The sequence below is a fragment of the Coregonus lavaretus genome (genome assembly GCF_964263955.1).
Source record: "Coregonus lavaretus genome assembly, chromosome: 4".
In the NCBI taxonomy this organism is placed as follows: domain Eukaryota; kingdom Metazoa; phylum Chordata; class Actinopteri; order Salmoniformes; family Salmonidae; genus Coregonus; species Coregonus lavaretus.
In genome coordinates, this window is record NC_139991.1 from 6953833 (window position 1) to 6974627 (window position 20795).

Genomic DNA, 20795 nt, shown 5'->3' on the forward strand with positions numbered 1-20795 from the left:
GATTGAAGTGGATTTAACAAATGACATCAATAAGGGATCATAGCTTTCACCTGGACAGTCTACGTCATGGAAAGAGCAGGTGTTCTTTTAATTTTACCCCCTTTTTCGCCCCAATTTTGTGATATCCAATTGCGATCCAATTACAACCTTGTCTCATCGCTGCAACTCCCAACGGGCTCGGGAGAGGCGAAGGTCGAGTCATGCGTCGTCTGAAACATGACCCACCAAACTGCGCTTTAACACCCGCCCGCTTAACCCGGAAGCCAGCCGCACCAATGTGTCGGAGGAAACACGTTCAACTGACGACCGAAGTCAGCCTGCAGGGGCACGGCCTGCCACATGGAGTCACTAGAGCGCGATGAAGAGCAGGTGTTCTTAATGTTTTGTATACTCACTGTACATGAATGAAAGTCTTATGCCCATATTATTAACACCTCTCCTCCCCTATCGTTATAGTAGTTCTGGGACACTTGCCTAAAATAAGTCATGGGTTTCAGATGTTCCATGTTTGATGTAGGAGCTCCATGGACTAATGTTCTGTCTGGAGATGGACCTGCTTTCATTTCCTCTTGATGGTTTTTCAAAAGAACACAAATAATTCCTTAACCTGTCCTGAAAGAATTTCCCAAAGAGGGTACGCTGTCCTACTTTTCCTGCCCTTCACAGGAAAGCCTTGACCCCCTATCCACTCATGTTTGGCCTGCAGTGCCAGTGCTGCAAAGCTGGAAGCTGGAAACATCTACATCCTCCACCACCCTCTTGCTAAGAACCCAGCACATATACTTCATTTACATTACTCCTCAATCATATTTTTTTTCTGTACCGCTCTAATAAGGCCAAACATAACAACATTATGGTAACCACAGTAACATTACTGGTCAGCAGCAGTCAGAGACGGGGGAACCTTTAATCCGGTGATTTACTTTTTTCTGTGTGAAACCCCTCTGTTGGCCTTTAAAACTTTAAAAAGGCCACAGTGTGTGCAACCAGCTGAAGGCCTCTTCTTTTTTACTCAAATCACCGGAGAAACCCTCAGTGAAACTCAGCAGTTTAAACACTGTGCCCAGGTGCCCAAGCACTACAGCTCGTGTGTCAACAGAGCGCTAGGACGGAGGATGAGAAAATCTCTCTCCATCTTCACCCCCCTTCTCTCAGGCATGGGTCCAGTGCTTGGTAAAGATACCAAAATGCTCGGGGAAATACTGTTAGGATTAATATAATTTCTAGTCCTGAGAATAGGCTCACGTTACAAAGGCAGAACACAGCCATTTACACTCAAACCCTCTCTGTGTCACAGGGTTCTTTTCACCCCAATGAATGGTGGCATGAATGGAGGGAATACCTGTTACCGGTATACTGAATAATTTATATTGTACATTTAAACAATCTCTACAGGCTTGATGGTTGTGTGATTTATGTCCACAAGAGGGTGCTGTTCCCTGAGACCTGTGGGAAGAGGTGGACAGCAGAAGAGAAGATCACTTTCAGAATCAAACTCACACTTACCTCAGAAGCTATAGGGAGAGGTCTGCGTAGCTGGAGGGCACAGGGACCAACACAGCACCAGACTGGCATGAGAAGGGAGTGCATGCCTGGGATTCCAGTCTCAAGGTGTACAGTTTGTTTGGCTGGACCAGGATAGTCCTGAGCCAACACAGTGGAGGGGGCGGGAGTAACTAACTGCTCATTACCATTCTAACGCAAATTATTGAAATGTGTATGCTAAACCACAGCAAAGTGTTGTTGTAAGTGCAACTTTTAAAACTATGTGATTCCCCCTCTGAGTGACCTAGCTGGTTACTACAGACAGGAAATTGTTGTCTCAGGTTGCATAGTTTTCTACAGCCAAGAAAAATTATTCTGAAAATAAGGACTGAGTTGGTTAGGGGACAGGTTTGGGGAGGCTATGGTGTTGATATGGATGTCTGTAACCACACATATTTTGTCTAGGGGTATATGAGGTTTCTCTCATGCACTGCATCTCTCCATCCACATGCTTCATAAAGAAGGGGGGAGTTTGCACTCAGCCCCCATGTAGAAGGAGAGTTCTGAACTTCATGTTCACTCAATGTTCTAAGGACTTCTGAGTCAGCCATCTTCTGAGTCAGCCATCCCTCACTAGACAATCTCTCCCTGATGGTTCAATCCTCTGTTCCACAGGCAGTGGTGCTAGTGTTCAAAACGTCACAGGTAATGTTAAAGTATCTCAGACGCTTCAAACTTCACTTTAAATCCCCTACCAACATTAAGAGTAGCCCCTGTTTTCAGCGAACATTCATGCCAGGGTCTTCACTGCAATATGCCCATTAGAAGTTACTGGCTTTAAAAATATGTTCTGGCTATTAACATCCACTCATGGCTTAAAAATGGAAGAGGTAAAACAAGCTCCCTTACAACATATCATTTTCTCAGCGTGGCTGAAAGAGACACTTCTCTGAGTATATAGGTGGTCCATCAGTGGGTGCCCAGGGCTGTAATTTCCCCCCCAGGACAGGGGCCTATAAAGAGGATCTTTAGCTGTGCTGTGACATTAACAAGAAAAATACCACACTTAATTACATGTTCAAGTCTGAGAGTAAAACCTGCACCCCGCATCCCTGTACAAGGCCCAATTATAGCAAGAAAAACAGAGAAGGAAAATCCTTCCCTGGCAAAATCTGAAATTATGGGCATGCTTGTATAAACCAAACAGAAGCAAGCTCACTTTCCTGAACCAGACTGTAGTCAGGACACAGAGGCAGCCAGCTTGACCACAGTCCTGGTCAGGGGGAGGACAGCTACAGCATACTGGAAATACTGTACATCAGATACTGTAGGTGAAAACTAAATGAGGAATATGGAATGAGACCATAGGTGGTTATTTCTATATACTGGTAGGCTACAATACAGGTGATTATTTCTAGATTGGCTACAATACATGCAAAATATATACTGTGAAGATCAGTTTCCACTTTATTTCATGTTGTTTGTTTGTCAACTTGGTCTCAGAGCATTTCATATTATTCTGTGCGTAAACCCGAGACACTCCATTTAGCATGATATGCTACGTTTCGTATGGTATGTATTAATTTCTGGATGTCCATCACCCATTTTGTATATTTTTCGAATTACTATTCAAATTATGTTACGAATTTGAAAAACATACAATATGTTACGAATTTCAAAAACGTATATGTTACGAATTCTAGCTAGGTGGCTAACATTAGCTAGCTGGCTAACTTTAGCTAGGCTAGGGGGTTAGGGTTAAATTTAGGAGTTAGGTTAAAGGGTTAAGGTTAGGGTTATCAAAAAGGGTTAGGGTTAAGGTTAGGGAACAGGTAAGCTAACATGCTAAGTAGTCGCAAAGTAGCTAAAAAGTAGTGGAAAAGTTGCTAATTAGCTAAAATGCTAAAGTTGTCCGTGATGAGATTCAAACTCGCAACCATTGGGTTGCTAGACATACAGTTGAAGTCGGAAGTTTACATACACTTAGGTTGGAGTCATTAAAACTCGTTTTTCAACCACTCAACAAATTTCTTGTTAACAAACTATAGTTTTGGCAAGTCGGTTAGGACATCTTCTTTGTGCATGACACAAGTCATTTTTCCAACAATTGTTTACAGACAGATTATTTCACTTATAATTCACTGTATCACAATTCCAGTGGGTCAGATGTTTACATACACTAAGTTGACTGTGCCTTTAAAGAGCTTGGAAAATTCCAGAAAATGATGTCATGGCTTTAGAAGCTTCTGATAGGCTAATTGACATCATTTGAGTCAATTGGAGGTGTACCTGTGGATGTATTTTAAGGCCTACCTTCAAACTCCGTGCCTCTTTGCTTGACATCATGGGAAAAGATCAGCCAAGACCTCAGAAGAAAAGTTGTAGACCTCCACAAGTCTGGTTCATCATTGGGACAGGTTCATCCTTGGGAACAATTTCCAAACGCCTGAAGGTACCACATTCATCTATACAAACAACAGTACGCAAATATAAACACCATGGGACCACGCAGCCATCATACCGCTCAGGAAGGAGACGCGTTCTGTCTCCTAGAGATGAACGTACCTTGGTGCGAAAAGTGCAAATCAATCCCAGAACAACAGCAAACGACCTTGTGAAGATGCTGGAGGAAACAGGTACAAAAGTATCTATATCCACAGTAAAACAAGTCCTATATCGACATAACCTGAAAGGCCGCTCAGCAGGGAAGAAGCCACTGCTCCAAAACCGCCATAAAAAAAGCCAGACTACGGTTTGCAACTGCACATGGGGACAAAGATAGTACTTTTTGGAGAAATATCCTCTGGTCTGATGAAACAAAAATAGAACTGTTTTGGCCATAATGACCATCGTTATGTTTGGAGGAAAAAGGGGGAACTTGCAAGCCGAAGAACACCATCCCAACCGTGAAGCACGGGGGTGCCAGCATCATGCCGTTGGGGTGCTTTGCTGCAGGAGGGACTGGTGCACTTCACACAATAGATGGCATCATGAGGAAGGAAAATGATGTGGATATATTGAAGCAACATCTCAAGACATCAGTCAGGAAGTTAAAGCTTGGTCGCAAATGGGTCTTCCAAATGGACAATGACCCCAAGCATACTTCCAAAGTTGTGGCAAAATGGCTTAAGGACAACAAAGTCAAGGTATTGGTGTGGCCATCACAAAGCCCTGACCTCAATCCTATAGAAAATTTGTGGGCAGAACTGAAAAAGCGTGTGCGAGCAAGGAGGCCTACAAACCTGACTCAGTTACACCAGCTCTGTAAAGAGGAATGGGCCAAAATTCACCCAACTTATAGTGGGAAGCTTGTGGAAGGCTACCCGAAACGTTTGACCCAAGTTAAACAATTTAAAGGCAATGCTACCAAATACTAATTGAGTGTATGTAAACTTCTGACCCACTGGGAATGTGACGAAAGAAATAAAAAGCTGAAATAAATCACTGTTCTATTATTCTGACATTTCACATTCTTAAAATAAAGTGGTGATCCTAACTGACCTAAGACAGGGAATTTTTACTGAGTTTAAATTTGGCTAAGGTGTATGTAAACTTCCGACTTCAACTGTAGACGTTATACGCCCACCCATCCATGCCGACCAACCACCCTACTTTCGTTTTTGCCTTAAGTAACCATCTGTGTTATGTAACCATACCAAAAGCAACATATAATACTAAGTTGAGTGTCCTGGAATCACGTTTACTATGTAACATCTAGTCTGAGACCAGGCTGTTATTGTGCACATTGTCTGTACTAGGGCAGTTGAAGGTGTAGAGACTACATGATGTTGAAGTACTAGAAGAAAGCTAAGCAGTCTTCGGATTACACTTCATTGGCAAACGGCTTCGGTTTTCCACAATCTTTTATTTGAACAATAAACAAAAAGAGCAGAATGCTGGAGGATTAAGATGAAAAGACAGCATATAGTTTGTTTTCAGCTTGATATCCCAACACAAGCCCTCAGCAGACAACCGTGTTAGGAAGCACAAACTAAACAGAACGACATCATTGAAGCGATTCGCCAGCATATATCCTGACCATAGTCATAAAAAAAGACTCAGGGATAAAACGTGTACAACAGAAAGCTTTCTGACAGCTTTAGTGTCCGTTTCAAACCATCTTCTTCAAAACATTCTTCAGGGGGGGAAAGAAAAACAAATCAAACCAACATTGTCACAATGAGTGTATTAGATATGACCACATAGCCATCAGCACAATTGAACTAACACTTATAAGGAGTTTTATAATGATCTGAACGGATCAGCTCAATTTCCTTATATGGAATGACTGAGTCATGCTGATTGAATGAATCATGAGCTGTGGCAACAGAACATATTGTGCAGAGGTGAAATCAAAGTTAGACATAGAAGCATTAGCGCAATTACGAAAGGCAACAGGGTCAATGTGACGTATCCTTTGGTTTCACTTGGGGACATTTTTTTGACTTTACATACCCATAAGTAATAAGCAAATGACTTGAGGGAACCAAATTCAGCAGTTTAGACTATGAAATTGCAGTCACTTTAACACAATGCACATTTTCAGGACAAAATATACAACGCTAATTCATGGAAGGGAATTGTGTTGGCAATATAAATGACACTGCTCCAAACGCAAAGAATGCAACACAGAAAATGCACATGGTCAGATAACTCTTTCTATGACTCAGTTTCCAGTCACTTTAAATATAAGGGGATAGAAGTATATTTAATAGGTCTCTGCTACCATCAGTGAGTGAACTACAAAGTGAGAAATGGGATAAAATAAGCTCTTCCTGTTGGATCTAAAATGCATGCGCTGCTATTCCGATGTGGGAAAAATGATTTCACACTGCCCCAACGTTCCAGTGGTCAGAAATGGGAAAGTGTGAGAGCCGACTTACAAAAGGACCCATTCCCAGTTGTGTACCTCGTGTTAACTAATGGCCAAGTGTGTGTGCAAGTAGTGTGTGTATGTGAGAAAGTGTATACTGTATGTGAAAGCTCTTTAGAAAATAGTCTGCTTTGCCCATTAAGGACATAGAGTATACAAGGGTAAACCACAATGCACCAAGCCTTCAGCAAAGTAATGTACCAGTTATGTTATTTTTGTAAAGGATTAAATACTGACAGATTCTGAAATTGGTTTGGTTAAAATATCCCTTAAGATTAGACTATGGATCAAACTTAGTTCAGGAAAAAAGAAAATGACAAAAGAAAATATGATCAAGCAAAGAACTTGTCCAATTTTATTCATTGTTGTGCTTTACCTTGGGTAATTTCGCTCAAATATCAATTTAAATGCCATATAGTATTATTCTGGGAAACGGTCATGGTATTATTGAACAAATGAAAAATAACAATAGCATTTAACCGAAACGCAAAACACAATCAATGAATAATAATGATGCAAAAAGCAAGGTCTCAAACAAAAACAAACATGATTTCCTTTTGTGCGCATTTATTGTGGGGGATTTCATTTCTAGAGCCAAGCAGCAGAAGTGTTCCCACTTACCCCCCAACATGGACAGTCTCTCTCACTGGAGAGGAACTGCACTCAGCCACCAAAGAGGAAATGCAAAGGTCAGGTACATTCCCATAACACTTTACAGACATTTGACTTACAGTTGTCACACTCACTGGGTTGGACTTGTACATTGAGTGGAGATTTGGATTAGAAAGCCTCGCATAGCGAACCTAAGGCAGCCCCCTTTTTCTGATGAGTTGAGGGGTAAGGGGTAATGTGGCTCTTGTAACTACAAAGGCAGGCCGCCTATACACAGATGCAACCTTTAGACCAGAACAGGGGAAAAAATGATAAATGAAGGATGGAGGGGAGAAAGGATAGGTATAAAATAAACAAGGGCCGGTGCTTGCGGTGGAATCTCAGTCTTCATTGGTATCTCTCCAGTGCTCCAGAGTACTCAGAAAGCCTTAGAACTAACAACCACCCAGGGAGCCAAACAAGGTGACACTCACCTAGATTCAGATTCCTATTTTTTATTTATTTTTTCACAGTTTTAAATCTTAAAATATCTGCAAGTGTGCATTTGCACGTCCACATCTTTTTATTGATCAGTTATATTTTACGTGCACAGAAGCTTATTTTTATTAATCATTTAAATCCTAAAGCGCATTAAAATTGTTTTTAGATAGTCATTCTAATTCTACACCCAGAAACCACAAGGTTCTCTCAAACAAAGCTGTTTTGTTTCAGCACATTGTAGCAGCACCTCTTCTCCTGTAATTTTTTCAATTTTTTTGATGGCTCAAGTTTTACCTAGATTTAAAAGCATCAGGAAAGTGAGGAAGGTGGAGAAGGAAGAAGAGATGGTGGCCATGAAGAGCATCTTGCCTCTGGAGTTATAGAGACTCATCCGATAACGTTTTGTAGTTTGCTGGTGCTGTGCCTTTTTTGATGCACTCCGGCAAAATTTCAACAGGCGTTTAAACTGCTGCAAATTCATTAGGACAACAACTCCCCTTGCTAAAAGGCAAAACACTGATTATTCTATGCCATTTTCCCCCAAAAATGAGAAGAAAAAAAACAGTAGATAAACAAAAAAAAATACAACTTCTCTCCAGCAGTCCAACAGTCCATCTGCAGCCTCGTGTTGTAGATAGATAGTTCGTCCTGTGGGTAAAGTACTCACTGTTCCCAGTCTGAACGAGGCTGTAGGTTCAGAGGCGAGTCTCAAGGTCCCCTCCCCTCAGTCCATTCAACAGTCTCTCCTCTCAGCATTAAAAAAAAAACAGCAGTGGCTAACAGAGAAGAGGAAGCCATCACAGGGAAATTATTTTAGAACGCGTCCTTTTTTCCTCTAATTCTTCCAAAAAAGATAAAAGGAAAAAAGGCATTGTTGGAAAAGCTGGTTCTCTGGAAAAGCTGGGACGAGGGGGAGGAAGAGGAAAATCTTGCAAGAGAAGAAGTTGGGCAGTGTTCCTGTTCATTAGTTTGTGTGTTTGTATGCGTTTGTATGTATGCATGTGTATGTGCACTTGAGTGTCTGTAGTGGGAGTGTGCATATGTAGTTGAATGTGTTCTGCTGTGTGAGTGTGCATGTATATGTGTGTGGCGTCTACAGCAGGTCGACGCGACGGTAGTACAGCAGGTAGGCAGTGCGCTCAGCAGTCTGCTTCACCACCTGGTACTGGTTGATGACCTTCACTGCCTGGTCGTCAATGCGCAGCCAGCCGTTCAGACCGATGTGGAAGACATCCGTGGTGTAATGGCCGCCTGTAGCGCTGTTCCCATGGTGATAGACAACTGCGAGAGGGACACACAAAATGTAAGAGTTTCAGAGGCGGAAACCAAACAGAAATTTGAGGAAAAATGTACTTACTATGACATGTGGTTGTCTCACCTAGTTATCTTAAGAGGAATGCACTAACTGGATAAGAGAGTGCTAAATGACTAAAATGTCCAATTGAAAAGGTAATTCTGTTATCTGGTTCTGGCTACACAAGGTCAGAGCCAGTAACTAACTACTGATATCAGCAACTTTCTGGAGCACACTAGGCATGTAGACCAGGACAGACGGGTTGCCTTACAGAGAGGCCTCCATTTCAGTGTGTTATTGATGTAGGCATTGAATAGCATGTTGTAAGCATATTGTTAAAACTTCTATTACACTTCTTTCAGATATCTGATCAAGTGTCATAAGAATTCTTGGCAATGCATCAATCATGACCAAATGTAGAAACCTTAGTAACTACACCAGGAGAATGTGGAAAGAAAAGAACATTGTCCATTCTGTGCCCATATTTACAAGCTGGGCTGGCAACACGTGTTCCAAACAGACTTAATGCCCTTAACGTGAAAAACAACGATACGAAGAAGAACACATTTAAAAAGTGGGCTTCGGATTTAAGCCACAGTGACAGTTGTTACCGGGCAGAAATAAATCATTAAATTGAGTAAACATGACGATCTTGTTAGATCCGTTTGATTTGGACACAGAACTAGCCTCAGGCGGTAACTCATTCTTTGTACTGAAACCATAACCTACTATAGGCAAGGAGCAATGTCATTACCCCCTCATCAGAAAACAGATATGTGCAACCAACTGAATGATTGGCTTGGCTGGAGGGAAAAAAGAAATACCAGTGTGTACTTGAGCCAACTTTTCCCCTAAGTGCTTGATTGCACAGGTTCACCTTTTCACTGGAGCAAGAACATAAAAATTGACATGATTGAAGTTTCCAAAGGCGCTTATTACATATTTACAATACTGTTATGTTATCATATTACACGCTGTGTAGCACGAGACCTTTTCATCAAGACTTTCTCCGTCCATGGGCCAGATGGTCAGAGAGAAGGCAAAACGTTTACCTCCAGGATCTTACAGTAAAAGATTTACTGCACCGCTATAGCAACAGTTGCCAGGGGTTACTCTACTAACAGCTTTTTGACAAGTGAGGTGCGCCCTTTTCGGCTCTGAAAGGAAAATAAATGGCTGAAGACAATTTAATTCCAAACTACGGGGAGATTAACAGGACCCCCATATCCACAGTGGAGGTTGTCTTTGTTTGAACATGTCAGTGAGGCATGAAGGGAGGGGAGGAGGGGGCAGGAGAACTACATGCTGAATGAGCTGCTGGAAATAACAGTTAGCTGGACACTGGCCGCTCACACCAGACAGCAGCACAGTGGAGATGTTTTCATGGGGCAGGCAGAGCTTCCTAATGAAGGACCACTTTTATCCCCTTTGGCCCTGCCAAGGAGGGGGTTATAGGGGTGGGGAGGGGTCAGGGCTGTGGCAAAGTCTGGGGTAATGCTCTAGTCTAGAAAGACTTCCTGGGTCTAGGAGGAAGAGTGGAGTGAGAGAATGTGGTTTTACTGATGCATGTTACCACAGAATTAAACTCTTGTGTAATTTCACAGCTGAGATCAGCACTAGCTACCTTGGGCATCATTCCACAAGGAGCCCTCTGGAATCATAGCAACAGAACTCAACACTGTACTTTTCCACCGTACCTTTCTCCATAGCCAAGTCATAATACTATCCAGTACATTAAACAGGTATGTTTATATTCTAGAATTTTGTAGGACATAGAGAAGTTTACAGAAAAGAAACAGCATTTTGCTCCAACTAAAAGTTTCTGAACATGATTTGAGTCAACCTTTCCTCAAATTGCCCTTCCACTAAGCCCCGCCCCCCTTGGTTACTATTGCAACCTCTGACAAAATTTGCCCGGGAAGCCCAATTCCCCATTAAAACCACTGGCGAAATCCCCTCACAATGATCTCAAACTGTGTTTCTAATACACAATGAAATTAAAAACAGACCACCCCTTGCTAGTCAGGAAACTCTTGGGTAGCCTATGTTGTGGTGGACTGTCATTACAATTTCTTCACGGGAACCTGGTGAAATTATGTTTGTAGTGTAGCTAGCCACTGAATGGCTCTGAATTCACTATTTGCATGCAATCAAAGCTATAAGCCACTTTCAGCTAACTAGTGCTTTCAAAGGAGTTGTATTCATAATGTTGCTAACTTAGCTAGCTAACATACATTGAGAAAACAAGTTATATTAAGTGGCTAACTAGCTACCTATCGAGCATTAGCAACGTTTGGTGGTCAATGAGACAGAGCTACCTAACCAGCTGAGCTAGCAAACAATGTAACAAAAGTATAATTTTGGATTTGAAAAATACTCAATCAACAGGCTCTGTATTTCAGGAATCACAGTAGCAAGTATTAATGGTGCACTGTTAAATGATTTAGCCATTTAAACCATTTTTTTGCAGACAACTCAGTTTTTGCTATAGACATCACTGGCTTTCATGAGATTTAAGCGTGAGCTTGTCCGAGGTGTCGGACTTGACGACAGTTGCTATCCATTGGAGTGCTGCGATTGGTTGCCGAAAATTGTGGGGCGTGGCTCAGCGAAGGGTCAATTGAGATTTGTCCAAAACATAAAATTGTTCCAAGAGCAAAGTCATGGCTCCGAGAAGTTCAATCTGCTTTCTATCAGAAATACAGTAGCCGAGGAGAGCCGTTCAAGGTAGCTCAAATAAAGAGTATCAATACTATCAGCCACTGAGATAGCATGTGGAGTGAACAGAGAATGAATGGAAACCTCAGTGAGTCTGAACAACACATCAAAAGAGAATCCTATGAAATATCAAACTTAATGTTTGAATATATATTATGCTTGACTATATATGCTGTTACCTGTTCGCATTGGGCCAATGCCCTATTAACTGCGTATAATTGAATGATTGTGACCATTTGTGTGATACTGTGGTAGTATAAGGAGAGGTGTGTAGTTGATCATAAATCGGTGTATACGGTACATACCTGCAAAGAGCCTGTAGGTTCTTTGGCCTTTGAATATTTTGCTCCGCACCCCTGAAGAGAGGAGATCTAAGGAGGGCAGCCAAATTAATACATACAATACAGCCACATCACAGAGAGAAACAGAGGTTTAAGACATCCCTCAGAGCACCGTCAATTACAGTTATGAAAGCCAGCCCATCTAAATAAAGGTGGCTATAAAAATACACCAGTGTAGCGTTTGGTAAATTGTATGCAGATTAGATGTTCCAACTAGGCTAGAATGCTGGCAGGCTGCCGCTCGTCCCAAACCAAAGTAAAATGTAGCCTACTTTTTATAATATATACACCGGAGCAGGCCCAACACGCTGGACCCAGTTTACATTGGAACGAGCCAGGGATTCTCTCCACATTCTGATGCTTATTCTGTAAATCTACAGTACTACTATCCTCAAGCTGCTGGGACTTCGTCTATGGGGATTTGGTAGACGTGCCTTTAGGACTAGCTACAGAACCCCCACATGAACCTCCTACATGGGAGAGATGGATACAGAGGCTCCCTCCTTTTTTTTAGGGGGAGGGAAGTCCTCTATAAATATTTCCTCTGTGTGCTGCTGGTTCAGGGCTTGTAGGGTACAGGACTGATGAGGTGTGAAGCTGTGTGAGGTTGGGTGTCGGTGCTGGATGAGGAGGCCTTTAACGGTATGAGGTCGACCCACAAATCATCTCTCCCTGCCGCTGATGATGACTTCCCAGCATTCTGTCGGCACCCTCGTTTAAATATGCGATGGCAGTCAAGTGAGCTACACCTGTGTGTGTCTGTCTACCTAGGACACAGACCGTGGAAAGATACTAGTCTTTACAGGAATATGATCAGATGCTGACAGTGTGAGAAGTATGTTAAAAATGATTGCCTTTTTCACACAGGGTTCAGATCTTAACACACATTCAATAGAGTTAATTCAATAATTGGGGCATGTGTTTTTTAAGTGGGGACCTTACCCAATGGTCTGGAGGCTTTTCAGTGATTCACGTACCTTTGCTGATCTCTAGGTCTACAGGGTAATCAATGTTCTTGATCAGTTTCTGACAGCCTCCAGTCTTCTCAAACACAAATCTCTTGAGGTGGAGCACCAGCACAGGAGGGAGCTCCTCTAGGGTCACTCTCCGGCTGATCTCAATCTGCAAACACACGAGAGAGATGATCAAACTGACACAGGGGACTATTTGACACAGTGGCGCCACATCAAACAGCTAACACAAACCAGAACAGGTTCTCCCAATTTACCCAGGGATTACTCTGAACAAAACCAGCACACTGACACATAGGCCTACACTAAGAGCCTACTGTGAGCTTTGATCTAGTCACCCAGGAATCAATGGGGTTTTACAACTGCTCCACTGTCAGAACCAGGCTGTGACCCAAACTATCAGCTACTTCTAAAACAACAAAGGTCCTGTAACAACTTGTAAAAGAAGAAAATATACATAGGAAGCAGGCAAGGCACATTTGTCTTCTTACACTGGCTTTAAAACAATGTGTTTTCACCAGGCAGCGCAGTCAGAGAGGACATGAAGCATAAACAATGCTTTAGTTTCCACACGCACAACACAGCCCTCAGTGTATTAACAGCAACCAGGCCAAAGGGAAGACGATCTGTCAGTCTGACCACTCAGCCCATTAGAAGGGGCCCATCAAGCATCCCAAATACTCCAGTTAAAAGAAACAAGACACCACAGTAACAAACATTCTCATTCTCTAAACACTACATTTTCAACTGCCAACATTCCCACATCCTTGTTTCGGATTGCAGAAGAAAACCAATTTTTTGGTTTTTGAGGCAGCATTCAAGTTTGGATCAACATACTTAAACTAATTGCACGTGGGTGAAAAACAAAGCGATTGAGCAAGAAATCAGAAACACATCCTAGCCTTGTAATGGTTTAGTAGAAGCATAGCTGTACTGTGTGTGTAAGACCCTTACCTCCTGCTTGGATTTAGTGGTGTAGCCCTGAACCGACTCGCGTGCCACCAGGGTCTCTAGGGCCTCCTGAACGGTGCGGATCTTCTCTGACTGGATGTCCAGCTGCAGGGTGAAGAAGGGCTGCAGGGTGGCTGACTCCTTAGAGTTCTGCTGGTACACCACCGACCTGCATAGGACAGACAATTAAATACAATACATACAAGGACATTAAAGCTTCACACAGCTTCTTTCAAAAACTTCAGTAATGGATATGGAGTGTCTCAACGACATCTCAACCTCAGAAAACAGCATCACAGCTTTGAAGGTAAGTGTTGAAAGTGGATGGGTCATAATACTGATTCTCTCTACACGTCTCTCCAGGGAAGTCAGCCCAAGGGGGCCCAGAAAGATGGCACTATACTCTGTCAGTTCTCCTGTCATACCAGGCACCCGCGCCACAGCCAATAAAAAGAAGGGTAAGGACACCACTGGTGCCACAGTTCTGCTGCTGGGCTTTAAGAAAAATAAGCAACGGGCAGGGAGAAAAGAAACACTCAGCGGCTGACCATCACTCTGGCTTCATGTGCGAGAGAAGTCAAGTGTCTCTCCAAGACTCAGGCTTCTCTTCATGGAAATAGTAGTAAAGGCTTTCGGTCCACCAAAACATTGACTTGACTACATCTTCTTGAACAACATTAAGTTCCATTATAAGCAACACATCACATGTAAAGAAACTGTAAGAGTTTCCTGACACCTCACAAGTCAACACAAGTCATCGGTGTTACCCTACCGGATGTGCCCTCCGAATATGTCAGTGATGGGGGTGCGGACAAAGTCAGCTTGACGGGTAATGGAGGTCTTGTTTCGGGGGCCCACTTGCTCCCATTCCTCATCGCTCCCCTCCTCCTTATCAGCAGCATCGTCATCCACACCTGACTGGGATTCTGGGCCATTGGGTGTGGGGGCTTCTGATCAAGACAGGAGAAGAGACAACTGATTTAGAACCACAGTCAATGGCAATCATAGAGCAGATACACCTTGAGCAGTGAGGCCAAAGAACATAAGGAAATGATGTGAAGTGAAAAGGGACTAGATCAGTTCATAAATCAGAGAGCATGTGTTAATAGATCATCTCATGACCTCATGCATCAGATTTAGATCACAGCACTACTTACTATCTTCCTGAGGGGAGATTAGCTTTTTCAAAGCCAGCATCTCCTCATGCAGTCCGTTGAGGGTGAAGCCCAGGTACTCCTCCGCATCCTCCTGTCGACCCTGACAGAGAACACACAACCATCAGCACTAACGAGACCACGGTGCCAAGAGAGCCTGCTTTCTAATGCAAAACCACTGACTCAGCACACACAGGCCCTGTCCACTGTTACGGAGCTTCAGGACAGGACATCAGTGCGCACATGGCACAGGTGAGATACGATCTAAACCACATAGGTCAGGCGCTAACTCTCACATTACATTTATAATAGCATTATTAATTGCACTTCATCTGGTTATGAATCAATAATGAGTCAGCATGTCTCATGCACCAATAGATGAGTATTCGTACATGTATCAACGTACTGTACCACCAGATAGGTACAGACTGAATGTCTCTGGTGCATAGACTCCTCAGGTGTACTGATGAGGATGTGGAATTTTACATAAAACCAGTGTCAGGAAACAGGGGATACAAAGTGTTTCAGTTTATTTGCTCCAAGTCCCTGAACACCTGAAAGTGTGGAATGTCTGGATAGTTCAACATTCTAAAAATCAAACCCACTTGAAATGTAAAGACTAAATAGATTTTGATTGATGTTATTGCTAGGTCTGGCCGATACGGCCTAGAAATCTAGATTTTTTTATACTTCTCTGCGATTCACGATATATACAGTACCAGTCAAATGTTTGGACAAACCTACTCATTCCAGGGTTTTTCTTTATTTTTACTATTTTCTACATTGCAGAATAATAGTGAAGACATGAAATAACACATATGGAATCATGTAGTAACCAAAAAAGTGTTAAACAAATCAAAATATTTTATATTTGAGATTCTTCAAATAGTCACCCTTTGCCTTGAGGACAGCTTTGCGCACACTTGGCATTCTCTCAACCAGCTTCACCTTGAATGCTTTTCCAACAGTCTTGAAGGAGTTCCCACATATGCTGAGCAGATGTTGGCTGCTTTTCCTTCACTCTGCCGTCCGACTCATCCCAAACCATCTCAATTGGGTTGAGGTCGGGGGATTGTGGAGGCCAGGTAATCTGATGCAGCACTCCATCACTCTCCTTCTTGGTAAAATAGCCCCTAAACAGCCTGGAGGTGTGTTGGGTCATTGTCCTGTTGAAAAACAAATGATTGTCCCACTAAGCCCAAACCAGATGGGATGGCGTATCACTGCAGAATGCTGTGGTAGCCATGCTGGTTAAGTGTGCATTGAATTCTAAATAAAATCACAGACAGTATCACCAGCAAAGCACCCCCACACCATAACACCTCCTATTCCATGCTTTACTGTGGGAAATACACATGCAGAGTTCTTCCGTTCACCCACACCGTGTCTCAAAGACACGGCGGTTGGAACCAAAAATCTCCAATATGGACCCCAGACCAAAGGACAAATTTCCACCGGTCTAATATCTATTGCTCGTGTTTCTTGGCCCAAGCAAGTCTCTTCTTATTGGTGTCCTTTAGTGGTGGTTTCTTTGCAGCAATTCGACCATGAATGCCTGATTCACACAGTCTCCTCTGAACAGTTGATGTTGAGATGTGTCTGTTACTTACTGCAATTTCTGAGGCTGGTAAGTCTAATGAACTTATCCTCTGCAGCAGAGGTAACTCTGGGTCTTCCATTCCTGTGGCGGTCCTCATGAGAGCCAGTTTCATCATAGCTCTTGATGGTTTTTGCGACAGCACTTGAAGAAACTTTCGAAGTTCTTGAACTTTCCGTGACCTTCATGTCTTAAAGTAATGATGGACTGTCGTTTCTTTTTGCTTATTTGAGCTGTTCTTGCCATAATATTGACTTGGTCTTTTACTAAATAGGGCAATCTTCTGTATACCCCCCCTACCTTGTCACAACATAACTGATTGGCTCAAAAGCATTAAGGAAAGAAATTCCACAAATTAACTTTTAAGAAGGCACACCTGTTAATTGACATGCATTCCAGGTGACTACCTCATGAAGCTGGTTGAGAGAAAGCCAAGAGTGAACAAAGCTGTTATCAAGGCAAAGGGTGGCTATTTGAAGAATCTCAAATATAAAATATATTTTGATTTGTGTAACACTTTTTTGGTTACTACATGATTCCATATGTGTTATTTCATAGTTTTGATGTCTTCACTATTATTCTACAATGTAAACAATTGTAAAAATAAAGAAAAACCCTTGAATGAGTTGGTGTGTCCAAACTTTTGACTGGTAGTGTATATCTTTTTTTTCTTAAATGTTCTCTCTACACAAGCTTTGTTGTACAATTAAAGGTAAAATACACTGCATTTCAAACAGTCAGCATAATCTAATAAATTCTCAGGGCTTGTGAAATTATACAGTGGGGAGAACAGTTATTTGATACACTGCCGATTTTGCAGGTTTTCCTACTTTCAAAGCATGTAGCGGTCTGTAATTTTTACCATAGGTACACTTCAACTGTGAGAGACAGAATCTAAAAATCCAGAAAATCACGTATGATTTTTAAGTAATTAATTTGCATGACATAAGTATTTGATCACCTACCAACCAGTAAGAATTCCGGCTCTCACAGACGTGTTCGTTTTTCTTTAAGAAGCCCTCCTGTTAACTGCACCTGTTTGAACTCGTTACCTGTATAAGACACCTGTCCACACACTCAATCAAACAGACTCCAACCTCTCCACAATGGCCAAGACCAGAGAGCTGTGTAAGGACATCAGGGATAAAATTGTAGACCTGCACAAGGCTGGGATGGGCTACAGGACAATAGGCAAGCAGCTTGGTGAGAAGGCAACAACTGTTGGCGCAATTATTAGAAAATGGAAGAAGTTCAAGATGACGGTCAATCATCCTCGGTCTGGGGCTCCATGCAAGATCTCACCTCGTGGGGCATCAATGATCATGAGGAAGGTGAGGGATCAGCCCAGAACTACACGGCAGGACCTGGTCAATGACCTGAAGAGAGCTGGGACCACAGTCTCAAAGAAAACCATTAGTAACACACTACGCCGTCATGGATTAAAATCCTGCAGCGCACGCAAGGTCCCCCTGCTCAAGCCAGCGCATGTCCAGGCCCGTCTGAAGTTTGCCAATGACCATCTGGATGATCCAGAGGGGGAATGGGAAAAGGTCATGTGGTCTGATGAGACAAAAAGAGCTTTTTGGTCTAAACTCCACTCGCCGTGTTTGGAGGAAGAAGAAGGATGAGTACAACCCCAAGAACACCATCCCAACCGTGAAGCATGGAGGTGGGAACATCATTCTTTGGGGATGCTTTTCTGCAAAGGGGACAGGACGACTGCACTGTATTGAGGGGAGGATGGATGAGGCCATGTATCGCGAGATCTTGGCCAACAACCTCCTTCCCTCAATAAGAGCATTGAAGACAAAACACACAGCCAGGGCAACCAAGGAGTGGCTCCGTAGACAGCATCTCAAGGCCCTGGAGTGGCCTAGCCAGTCTCCAGACCTGAACCCAATAGAAAATCTTTGGAGGGAGCTGAAAGTCTGTATTGCCCAGCGACAGCCCCGAAACCTTAAGGATCTGGAGAAGGTCTGTATGGAGGAGTGGGCCAAAATCCCTGCTGCAGTGTGTGCAAACCTGGTCAAGACCTACAGGAAATGTATGATCTCTGTAATTGCAAACAAAGGTTTCTGTACCAAATATTAAGTTCTGCTTTTCTGATGTATCAAATACTTATGTCATGCAATTAAATGCAAATGAATTACTTAAAAATCATACAATGTGATTTTCTGGATTTTTGTTTTAGATTCCGTCTCTCACAGTTGAAGTGTACCTATGATAAAAATGACAGACCTCTACATGCTTTGTAAGTAGGAAAACCTGCAAAATCGGCAGTGTATCAAATACTTGTTCTCCCCACTGTACCTACGGTAAATATAGGCCTTCCACAACCATAAGACCCACTAATAATTTAATTATTTTATCAAAATAGTTTAACCTGCTTTTTTGCAATAATCACTTATCTGGCTTTTAAGTCTATGAAAATGACCTTTTTGTTACATATTTAACCAGAACCATGCATAATGCACATTCACTAATAATGACTAACTTGTAGCAGGCGTTATAGAAAATTAACACAGGTCTCAAACAATCACTCTAGCACAAGCCCATGTGCTAGTGAGTAAGCAGCTCATCTTTATATTTCAAGTTTAGCCAACTTGGACCTATTTGCTGGCTAACAAGGTAGGACAGTTAAATTGTTATGAACACACCGTTCTGTTGGTCTCCAACTGTTTGAACAGCATGCTAGCCTGTCCACTTTGTTCAGATGTTGAAATCATGTAGCCTACCTTATTTCTCAGAATTAGAATGGTTTGGCAATTCGTTATATAATTGTGTTTTATGCTTATTGCACATTTATAAAACACAGACTAGACAGCTAGTATAAAAGTCTTTGGCTAAAATGCCGAGCATACATTTTCCACAATCAATGTTCATTAACACTCCTGTTTTAGTAGTGTCTGCTCTGCGCGCAATTTGAGGCGTTGAGACATAAAAAGGGTATCGTTAGAAAGGTGAACTTCCTCTATTATAGTAAAATAATGTCTCAATGCATTTCGGTGTCCATATGACCGATTCTGTTGGATCAATCCACAAATGCAAATGAGATGTTGAAGCCGCTTTTCAGAGAGGAAGAAGTGATCTCTCATCTTTGCTGTTGTGAGTGGCAGGGGGAGGGGCTTGGTGTGTGCATGTAGAATGGTAAGGTACACACAGCACAGAGGGAGCAAAGGAGACTAGACCAAAAAGAAAACATGAGAACAAGCGGAAAAAAATGTGCATAAAAAAATGAAAATGATTGTTGCGATATTCCGCCCTAAAACATTCTAATTAATATCTCCCAGCCCTAATTGCTAGTACACCCTCCGAGGACACATCACTCATTTTACAGGCCGAAGGTAAAGCTTGGTCTGGATGCCCCATGGCTTTACCTTCTCTGAGAGACTAGACTTGATGAGGGTGAGGAGTCTGTAGATGTAGTTGGGTTCAAAAGGAGCACCTGGTCGAATGTCTTTTATTATCTTTTCGCCAGCAGCTACGGAAAAAGCAACAAGGATCACATCAAATTAACATCAACAGGAAATAAAAGAAACTCTAGCTCTTTTAGAAGATGCTGACAGCTTACCTTGCTGTTTGGCTTTGGATGGCACAGGCATGTTGCTGAACTCATTGACAAGCCTTACACTGGAGGGAGTGGGGGAGAAACAAGGTCAGGGAGTTGCAATTAGCAAAGGAAGTATACACCCAACCCAATGCAGTGAGCACACATTTAACACCTACTCAATACTCTTAACACGGTTTTACCAATTTTGTTCAGGCAGGAATTTGTCATCGCTGCTTATTTGCACACAAACAAGACCTCTATTGATTGTGAGATTTGACTTTTAAATATGGCCAGTCAGCTCCCAGGGAGAGAGAAGCTACTTACAAGTTGTCCATCATGGGTGTGGAAGTACAGGGTCTCTGGGTGTCATTGAACAGGGGAATGGACTTCAACAGGTGATACATGGGGGGGCAAGCAATCAGGGCCTGCAATGTCTTGGGGGAGGCAGTCAAGGGCAAAATCACCTCATTTCAACAACACTAAATATAGACATTTAATGTAACTTTATGACATGGTGTGATTGAAGCATTTCACATGCAGCTGAGAAAAGGATACAGCATTGATATAGCACCAGTTTCCCCTGTTGATCAATCCTCTTGGTTGCAAAGAAACTGGTTTGTGTATTAACTTCACATTCTCAATTAGTTCTGGGGATTCAAACAAGTATACAGGATTTTGAACACATCCCTCACTAAATCAAACAAAAAGTTAAAATAGAAGTTAGTTTGTAAACCTCAAACAAAAATAATATCAATTTACTCCATACTGT

General features: G+C 42.4%; 1 protein-coding gene across 1 annotated transcript in view; it reads right to left on the bottom strand.

Moving 5' to 3' along the window:
* Positions 1-6685: 6685 nt before the first annotated feature.
* The window catches only part of LOC311128187 (ubiquitin carboxyl-terminal hydrolase 10-like), a 29733-nt gene continuing 15623 nt past the window's right edge, over positions 6686-20795 (bottom strand). The window contains exons 6-15 of the mRNA XM_084160194.1: positions 20582-20673; positions 20351-20460; positions 20048-20106; positions 19854-19957; positions 14883-14982; positions 14498-14675; positions 13729-13894; positions 12781-12925; positions 11768-11833; positions 6686-8731 (exon numbers count right to left, since the gene is read on the bottom strand). Coding sequence (XP_084016320.1) covers positions 8544-8731; positions 11768-11833; positions 12781-12925; positions 13729-13894; positions 14498-14675; positions 14883-14982; positions 19854-19957; positions 20048-20106; positions 20351-20460; positions 20582-20673 — 1208 coding nt within the window. The 3' untranslated portion in view covers positions 6686-8543. The remainder of the gene's footprint in view (positions 8732-11767; positions 11834-12780; positions 12926-13728; positions 13895-14497; positions 14676-14882; positions 14983-19853; positions 19958-20047; positions 20107-20350; positions 20461-20581; positions 20674-20795) is intronic.